The sequence below is a fragment of the Vicia villosa genome, linkage group LG2 (genome assembly GCF_029867415.1).
Source record: "Vicia villosa cultivar HV-30 ecotype Madison, WI linkage group LG2, Vvil1.0, whole genome shotgun sequence".
In the NCBI taxonomy this organism is placed as follows: Eukaryota; Viridiplantae; Streptophyta; class Magnoliopsida; order Fabales; family Fabaceae; genus Vicia; species Vicia villosa.
In genome coordinates this window covers 97997739-98007852 of record NC_081181.1, presented here as the reverse complement: position 1 = coordinate 98007852, position 10114 = coordinate 97997739, and the positions used below count along the sequence as shown (strand labels likewise).

General features: G+C 31.6%; 1 protein-coding gene across 3 annotated transcripts; it reads right to left on the bottom strand.

Moving 5' to 3' along the window:
- Nucleotides 1–706: 706 nt before the first annotated feature.
- Nucleotides 707–8690, bottom strand: LOC131651680 (CSC1-like protein At1g69450). Of its 3 annotated transcripts, XM_058921352.1 has the most exons (12): nucleotides 8589–8690; nucleotides 8439–8486; nucleotides 8003–8307; nucleotides 7243–7398; nucleotides 7058–7121; nucleotides 6645–6851; nucleotides 5046–5237; nucleotides 4628–4923; nucleotides 4085–4361; nucleotides 3333–3605; nucleotides 1362–1595; nucleotides 707–950 (listed from the first exon to the last, which is right to left on the bottom strand). In XM_058921352.1, exons 3-12 carry the CDS (start codon nucleotides 8281–8283, stop codon nucleotides 795–797), a joined length of 2136 nt encoding a protein of 711 aa, XP_058777335.1. In that variant the 5' UTR covers nucleotides 8284–8307; nucleotides 8439–8486; nucleotides 8589–8690; the 3' UTR covers nucleotides 707–794. The 3 variants fall into 3 exon arrangements, 2 of the variants coding, with proteins under 2 accessions (XP_058777335.1, XP_058777336.1); XR_009298477.1 differs by lacking the exons at nucleotides 707–950; nucleotides 8589–8690 and adding an exon at nucleotides 2809–2920 and having other exon boundaries at nucleotides 1459–1595; nucleotides 8439–8582; XM_058921353.1 differs by lacking the exons at nucleotides 8439–8486; nucleotides 8589–8690 and having other exon boundaries at nucleotides 7263–7398; nucleotides 8003–8141.
- Between the last annotated feature and the right edge of the window lie 1424 nt (nucleotides 8691–10114).

Sequence of the window (10114 nt, the reverse complement as noted above, 5' to 3'; positions counted from 1 at the left end):
GCAATCTCCTAATCTTTTGAGTTGTTGTAATAATTTTAGTTTTTTATTTTTTTTAGTTTGTTTTGGCACTTAACTCTCGTTGTAAGGCTACTTTTGTTAATTTCTATTATAAACCCACCTTAAAATAGCTATTTAATACAATTCTTTCCGTTAGCTTTTTTATAAAAAATAAATAAAAAAACTAATGTGGTTCTCATCTTCGGATTAACTGTTTTAATCAGAAAATATTTGTAATGAAACAGCCAAATCTTAAACCAAACAGTTCTCTATTATTGTAGAGCAAACATCAAGTACTATGCTTGGAAAGACATTTGATCAGATTTTAAATATCATGATGTGTATATTTAGATAAGAACAAAGTATTTTCAGATTGGCATCAAAGTGATTGAGAGCTCAATTTTGTTTTTTACTTGTCACCCTCTTTATTCATTGCTCATGACATGTTTGAATTCATTGCAAATAATTTTGTTTGGAAAAGGAGTTTTGGGAACCATAAACTCACCTAGTTATTTTTGTCGGATAATGAATTTCTTTCAAAGAGGAACAATTGTACAAACATCGATGTCAATAATTGATATGAAAATATTTAGTGGTTGTCATAAGTTTCACTAGCTGTCATATTTAGTCTTCTTTATTCTTGCAATTTAGTAATAGAATTTTTTTTTATCAAAACTTCTCTATTTTCACACATATGAATACAACAATATACAAGCATCTTTAGTATTTTATTGTTCTTGAAATATGAATGTTTATGTTCTATCACATACAAAAAGAATAACAGTGTCTCATCATCATTAAGCTGAAGATATAAGGGGATTGCTAAGACTATCAGTGTTTGATGAATATTGAACTGGAACCAAAGCAGGATCTTTATAAGCATCTATCAAATTGTTGTAAAACTCAGACATTGTAGGATCATTCAGGTCTTCCCTGTCCTTCTTTATCAAACTCTGAAACACAAACTTGAATCAAAACTAGAGCCAACAGAATGAATGCAAAATACAAAAACCATGTACTCAAGAGATAATTGTATCTTTTTCATGTTGTTTTCGATAAACAACTTGATTAAACCCTTGTAGCATAAGTATTTATGATATAACTGTTTATGTATAAGTCATTTCTATAAGAAAAAGAAAAAATTAAAAATTATTTTCATATAAACTAAAAGTTGTTTCCATAAGCTATCCTGAAGAACTTATGGAAATAACCTGAAAACAACTATGGACATATCATAAGTTGTTTCCATAAGCTCTTTTAAACAATCTCACAAGTGTTTATGCCAATAGATAAGTTCAAATAAATCAATCCAAATAGACTATTTAACATTCAGGTTATAGTTGCTTTCGTGATTTGAAATGTACCTCTGCAGAGTATCCAACAAATATTGGTAGGAATCGTTTTCGGCAGTACTCGTTAAATAAGAGTGTGAGGACTGGTAGAGGAAGCGTCATGGTAGATGCTAGAGAGAGCTTTTTCAATGCAAAGAATCCAATTGCAATGATGTGCATGAGTACTAGAGAGAATATCATTGAATTGTGCACAGTAGGCCAAAATTTTCCTGCAGTTTCATACCTTGGTGCATATACGTTTATAAACTGCATAATACATACATAGGCAGAGTATCAGTTCAGCTCATATCAGAAATTCATGAAGTGTCTCATTTTCATGGATAAAATTACTGGCATATGGTACTTTGATTTATTATTACTTTTTGCACTTCATTTATCCTTGACACACAACGATGATGGTTCCTGAAAATTATTTGCATTTGCACAGTTTAAATCCAATTTTCGATTTCGGACGTCTCACACTTATCTTGAATCAAATCCACATTCAATTTTTTAGGGAAAATGGAGTCTTCTAACTTTTTTTATCACACAACCACCCCAAGTTATGCATCTTTAGTATTCATTTTAAACTGTGTACACATTATAGTTCAAGGTTGCCCTTTTGATCAGATAAACGTCCAAATTTTATTTGTCAAACTTCTGATTGACCCAGGTTTATAATAAATGTCTTTGATTTCTTCAACAATGAATAACTAATCCAAGATATCAAAGTTGAACTTGTTTAGGCCTCTCCTCTTCATTTATATTTATTTACGTACTCCATTATCAAATTTCTTCACTCATATGGATACACATGAGTCGTGATTTAGTTTCAATAATTAGTATCCTGCAATCTATCGAAAGCATACTTAAAACACCTTACATGAAATTACTTTAGTACATGAATTATATCTCATGTAATTTGTAACTATTTAAATTTGGATGGACCTAACTCAAGTAACTCAACCCTACAAAATTGACTTGGAAAGTGAGGGATGTCTCCCACCAATAAGCACATTTTCAGGTCATTGTTCATCCAATATGCAACTCTCAACACACCCTCTTCTTGCCTAAGACTGAAAATCTAAAGCACGATCCAAGTGGTCCAAAAGAAAGTGGCCCAACAAATCTAGAATAGGCTACGATTTTCTCTTAAAATTTAGATTGGCCTATTTCAATCCCACAAAACCAGCTTGTAAGGTAAGGGAGAGATTTCTCTCACTTATAAATACATTTTCAAGTTATATTTCATCCAGTATGAAATTCTTATTTCTTAATAATTAAGGAGTTCGGCTCACACTAAGCCATACCACATTGCTGGCTTTTTGTCAAACCATCAAGATGATCTCTCGTTTCCTAGATGGTCCTATAATTTTCCATTATTTGGTAAGCATCTCCGAAATCACTGCTTAGCTATTAAAAACATACTTTGCCAGACTTAAAAGGCCTAATTTCATATTAACTTTTGGAAATGACTTACCACTTATCACCACTAAGACACCCCTCAACGTTTTCCAAACATCTTAGTTCCATTATTTGATTAAAAATATTCTTCAGCTACATCCTGCAGCTCTTCCCAAGTTTAGGAAGTCCTGGTTAAAAAAGTCCAATTAACCAAAATATTAACCAAAGTTGCGATTTTCTTCTTTTGTCCCTTTCTATAAGCACCTTTTCAAATTATTAGATACATTTATTGCGGGTTTTTTTCATATAAACTTCCAACTAGTACCACTAAATCTTGGAATATGAGGAGTCAAGATTAACTCTATACTCCTACATACCAAAAAAAAAATTTATTTCAGGTACATCAATACAGAAGTTTAAGCCAATAGGTGGAAGCTAAAAAATGATTCTATATCTTGAACACTTTCTATATCGGAAATATGTTGTTAAGGATTTCCAGCATAATTCTCCCTTCTCTTTATTGGCATAAAATAAGCGCATCAAAATCACAGACCCTTCAAGAAATAGATAGATATAAAAAACAAAACAAAAAATGCTTACCTGATTTTTGTAAATAATGTATGCAAGACAAAAGTACGCCAAGACGAACGGTAAAATTAGTGGAGCTTGGAAAAAATATGTAATACCAAGAAGTCCAAAGAAAAGGACCCTTGGAATATCCTTGTGGTATGGCATATACGGAAGTTCAAATTCATCATCTGGAGTTGTGAATAGCCTTGTTACCAAATTAAGAATATAAGGAAGTACCCGGAAGAGTTCTGATGATACACTTGTCCATCCTGACGTGACAACGTAAGTAATAAAGAATGATGCCTACAATCAAACAAAATTTAAATGCATCAAAAAGATAGAAATGGAAAAAATTAATATTACTATGAATTGGCATGTAGATTTTATTTACTGATTAATGAAATGTACTAATATTAATCAAAAAAATAGTTGTGTAGTGAGAAACTGAGAATATATTGTTTACTCCCTCTCTCATTATAAGTGTCATTTAAGGTAATACACTTATTAACAATATAATTAGTGGTGTTATTAACTGTGGAGACTAAAATAGGCAAGTTAAATGGAATAGTTGATAACAGTAATAGTGGAGTAGTTAGGTGAACTTTTTAATTAGATGGGGATATTGCTGGAAAACAGTAAATAAATGCTGTCTTGATTTATAAATGAAATAATATGAGATGGGAAAATATTTCAAACGTAAACCTTACAGTGAGACGGAGGGGGAGTATGTTGTTAGAATGATCGATTGTTTGTGTTTACAATGGAGAGGAACATTATCTAACCTGTGCTGGAACCACAACTGCTAACTTCCCAGGAATAACCTTAGGATCAAGGATGATTGACATCATAGATAGAATTGACCCGGAAAATGCAGTTGCAAAAAAAACATTCCATATTGTGAACCACAACACTTTAGTAGTTGCACTCCTTTCTATCTCACTACGTGAGATGTATCCTTGAATAGTGGAAAGGAACTCCATGGCAGGCGGCACCATTAGCAGAAACAACTGAAGAATTAGACTGGGAAGATATCCAGTAATTATCTGACTGACAAATTTTCTGTAACCATATTCACAAAAATGTCAGATATCCAGTAATTATCAATTATTTCTTGCTGGAACTAACAGATATTCCAATTCACATGATGAACTGAACACAATCGTGAAAATATAAAACCTACAATCAACAACTTGTCACCTAATCAATGATTGACCTAATTCTCATGCAACTCTAAAAGTTTTTCTTATTGTGAATAAACTTCCAATCTAGAGAGAGGAGATATGAATTAACAAATATCATCAAATAAACAAACCAACTTAACTTACATGGTTAGAAGACTTGTCAAGAATGGCAACAAAGCTTTCAATTGACTCAAGTTGGTAAGCCCTTGTACGAAAACTACAGGTACAAGGAACAAAGTAGTGAAAACAACAGATACAAGTACAACAACCAACTTATAAATCCATCTTCGTATGAACGATTCAGAGAAGAAAGGCCAGTAAACGTCACGAGGTTCTGGTGCCAACTCAGTAATCCACTGTGTTGGATTGATTGATTGCTGCATATGGAAAGCAGCTTCAGCAGCAAAACGAGTCCTGAAGAATACAAACGCAGCTCGAGCCTACTGTATATTAGTAGCATGCACTTCATGCCAATAGAGACATGAAAAATTCAAATAGTTAAAAGAAGGCTAGTATACTACTTATAAAACGTTTCTTTTAAAATTCAAAGATTACCACATACTTCTCCAGCCAGTGAAGCCTCTGACTGCTTCAATCTTAAATTCTCTTCGATTTCCTCTAACTTCTTTTCGTAACGCTCTATGTGATTACTTCTTTTGCCAAAAAGTCGAGAAAGGGCTCCATGCCTAATCTTTCTCTTAGTGGGATCTGGTCGTAATTGTGCAACTCTTTTATACATATTGTTTGCATCATTCTAGATTGAAGAATTCAAAAGATAGAGGAATGAGTTGCATAATTCTTCAAATTGAAACATAAAAAGTATACGAAAGCACTTAAATTTGATCAACATAGCAGCCACCTTATACATATCACTGAAAAGATGATTGAACTCACATAGAAAATGTTAAAAGTTATTATATGTTGCTTGAGTAGTGGATACTGGATAGACTTTGATTATTATAATTGTCTCAAGCAATTTTCATTTACGAACAAAATTTTCCATGAAATATCACAATCATAAAAAGAGACAGAGGTAGTAGTAATTTTCTTATTTGTTCCTGAGAAATACGATGGATTTTGTTGGATGACAGAACAGTCTTTTCGTTTTAAGTATGGTAATTAAATATCTCCAATCCCCGTTCAGTGGTCATTAACACACTGCAACAAACATAAAGGAGCGTCAAGCAAGAACCTTCTATATGAAGATAAAGTCCATAATCAGGTCATTGATTTCTCAAATTCAGATTGGGATATTTTTCCATAAGATATGCATTCTAGTTCAGGTTACTATATTCTTACTAGAGGTGTTGAATATGGCTCATAGTCACAGAAAAAAGTCTGGGTGGAACGGTTCAGGGTTATTTTTATTTTATGAACCATAGTATTATATATACTACTTGTAACATTGACACCCTAGTTCATTCAAATAATAAGACAGAACTATAGCTGCCCTATAGTGGCAGAGTAGGCACACTTGGCCAAACTGCATAAACATTGTGTCCATTGATTGCGATTTGCGTTTCTACTTTCTCCTTTGTTACTAGTTGTTGTTCTAAAAGATGATAACTTAGTATCTTGTATAAGTATAAAAAAGAAAAATATAGAGAAGGGGTACAGGACGAAGATCATAAGAGAAAATATTTTGCTTGAATGTGTACACAAAATGGCCTTGTGTATCTTTCATTCTATTAGAGGAAATGAAGTATTATGAACTCACCTAGTTGAAACATCTATAGTACAGTCTTATGATATTGTAGTACAACGATAATTGCTTATTCACAACCAACGTTTGTAACTTATAATATTGTAGAACGATGACAATAGCTTATTCACAACCAACGTTTGTAACTTATATTCTACATGTTGGGAGAAAAATAACACCAGTTTAAAGTGTAGTCAGTTCCATGGTTAAGATGAAATAGGAGATGCATATCATTTTTTTTTTGGAATTCAGTTGAAGCTCCAATTTGACAGCTTTGTTAACTATAAGTGACATAGCAATGATTAGACTAAGAAATTAAAAGCATAAATATTTGAAATAATACAAGAATCCACAAAACTATGCTGCCCTTAGAAGACCAATAGGTAAAGTTAAAATGTAAAATATAGACGAGAAAATCGACTATCAAGAAAGTAAATTAAAATTTAACATAATCCTTACCAGGAGACTTTGGATTTTGTTTGTACGACGAACAACCACATGTGAAAGATAAGCAGAAGGATAAAGTTCTTTAAAGAAGCTGTCAACGCTGTCACTGATACTGCTAGAAGAAGCGGGAATGCTGTTAACTAAAACGGTGAACTGATGAGGCTGTGGTTTGGATGAATAAAAGTAAGAAATTCTTCTAGAAGAGATGTGTTTATATTCCTGAAGATTGAAATAATATTGAGAAATGAGTACTTTGTTCAATCTTGTTTCTTGCATAAGCTATATCAACTTATATATTTCAATTAATAAAGAAAATTAAGAAGAAATGTCACCCTTATCATCGAGCACTGTAGAAGAAGGGATACGGAAAAAAGATATAATAGTTGGACAAAATGTTCTCATAAGCTAAGAGAGTACGTACTTACATAAAAAAGTAGTAAGCATATGAATCCAGTGACAACATATACAGCACAGAAGTGTACCCATAGCCTGAAAAGGAAATAACAAAGGATAACAATTTCATACGGATTCTGATCCCATAATAAGCCGAAAACAAAAGATTCCTGAGCAAGGTTCAATTTGAACAATAAAATCTTGAGGTAATATTCACCAGTTAGATCCACTGTTTACATTTGATATAGTGAACACATCCAACGAGCTATTGGTAAAGTTAGAACCATCAAAATCTTGTAACTGATTTCCCCAGCAGTTGACTGGAAGAAGCACAAAGATCCCAATAACCCCAGCAAAAGTAAATATTTTCACACTGCATCCAAAAAATATAACTTATATAAGAACTCAATCTAAATAAGAGAAGTTTAAACAACTTAATTACCCCCTCCCCCTTTTAATGTTTTAAAAGGAGTGAATGTTGAGACGGGCCATGCACAAATTAGAAAACCATGAAAGCCATGGTAGTATGGTTGTCAATCGCTACTATGGTCGCGATTGCAGATACACTGAGAACCTAGACAACGACGATGACAACAACAACAAACCAAGTCTTATCCCATTAAGTGGAGTCAGCTACATGGATCAACTTACGCCATAATATTCTACTCAGGATCGTGCTTCTATCCAAAGAGCTTTCTTAATAACTTCTCTAATAGTCTTTCTAGGTCTTCCTCCTCCTCTAGTTGTTTGTCTTCTCTCCATCTTATCTACTCTCTTTAACACAAAATCTATAAGTTTTCTCTCTACATGTGAACCTAAACATTACAACAAAAGTTGACCATCCAACCGCAATTGAGGCTGTGATGCCATCCCAGAAACCTATAAAACATTTATATTGCAGCCGCAATTGCAATTGCATACTTCAATTTAAAACTAATACTATCCCCTATAGAAGGAAAAGCCCGAAAGATATATACCTGAACGTAATGATACGCATAAAGACTAAACCATCTAATCCCGCTATCGAATACAGCTCCTCCTCAGAGAGATTCCATGCTTTAGCAACCCAACCCGGAGAAGGTATAAGCCTTTCCAAATTGAAATGACTTCTCCTCTTAGAAATCCCTTCAACCAACAATCTAGGCAAATAAACTTCATAATTGCTCGGTTGTTTCCTCAATACAGAGTACAATGTCAAAAACAACACACACAAAGCTGTGTTGATTCCAACAGATGTCAAAAGAGCTGACACAATCATGTTCTCAACGAAATCTCAGAGTAACTGCATCAAACACAAGCAGTGCAAGAAAACACAATCAAATACTCTTCAATATGCAACCAATTGAATAAATGTAAACAAGTAGTGAAATGAAAAAAACAAATAAATAAATAAACCTAGATTGAGAAACTTACAAAGTGTGAAAAATGTTCCACAGTGTGATTGTTGCATTTACTCAAAACCTAAATTTGAACACAGTTGAAGAGTTTTTGCTATGTTGAGTACAAAGCAAGAAAAATCAGAAGCTGAAAAGCATAGAAAGACGATAGTTGAAAAAAGATTACCAGTTTTCTAGTTGCTTTGACAATGAAGAGAAGAATAACTAGTTGAAAAAGCTGAATCGTAACACGTATTTATGATGATTTTTAATATAAATATAACTAGTTGAAAATAAAATAAAAATATTAAGTTTTTTGGAATGTTATTATATCATCAAAAAAAAATCAAACGAGTAACGGAGGGAATATAAAGTTTGATGTCGACGGAGCTAAACTAATTATTATGATTTAAATTTCATGTCGGCACTCTTTTTTATTTTTTTTGTCTATTTTTTAATTATTTTATTTATTTTATTAAAGAATATCAATTTTGAGATTTATTTTATATTTTTATGGGGATTTGAGTAGAATTCTAGAAAAGCTGTTAGCTCTCAACCATCAACTTCGTTCCATGTTGAATCGTTGACAGTTTGTTGATGCAGCAACGGACGTCAAGAATTTTTTGTCCAGTCAACTTTTTTTTTTTATAAAAACTCAATTTAGTATTTAAAAATATTCAAGTTCTTAGAAAAAAATTGGAATAATTTATTTTCAATTTAAATACGGTAATAAACATTAAGCTCCGTCAGTAATTTTTTATCTTCAAGGTAAAGATGCTAAATAATTAAAACATTAAATTTAGAAAAAAAATAAAATATTTACTAATTTTGACATTTGAATTTACAAATACCGTTTGTGGCCCTATCAAACAATAGAAAAATATTTACATAGACACAACCATAATAAAAATCTTACTAAAATATAATTAGAAATAAGAGTGAAAATTGGTCGGATCATGTATCTACTGTCTAATATGTCTATTAAGTTAAATATATTAGGTCACTAATCATAAAAAAACATTTTAAATTTAGACATATTTTAATAAATATGGATAAATTTATTATTTGATATTATTATTATATTTTATTTTGTATTTTATAATAAAATATAAAATAAAATTTAGTTATCTTAAATAACTTATGAAAATGAGTTGAAAAAACCTTATGAGCAACATCATAAAATGTTTTTATAAGTTCTTTTAAATAAATAATCTCGCAATACTTATGCTATTAGGTAAGCTCAGATAAATCAATGAAAAATATTTAGTTTAATTGTTCTTTTGATCTAGTCTATTTAAACATTAGTTGAATTATTTAAAATGATATATAGGCTTTTTAAGTAGGATAATGAGACCTTTGAAAAATGTCAGAGTCAAGCATAAAAATAAGTTTATGTTACTATAGATCAGACTTAGGCTTTAAGTTTTTTAGCAGGTCAAACTTAAGCTTGAAAAGGTTAACTCGCCCCAATCAATTCTCACCCCTATTAGAAAATTAGTTTTATTTTTTCATTTACTTATGATGAGGTGACATCTTTACTTTGTTTAATTAAGTTGTATATAAAGTCCTTTTTCTCATTTCTTATTGTTATGAATGAATATAACAAAATTATGCTTTCTCTTTTGCATTAAGTCCATGGCTTTCGATTCCACTATAATGGGGTAATCTCGTTATGTTTCAGCTTTGTTTATAAATTTCATTTCTTATTAATTT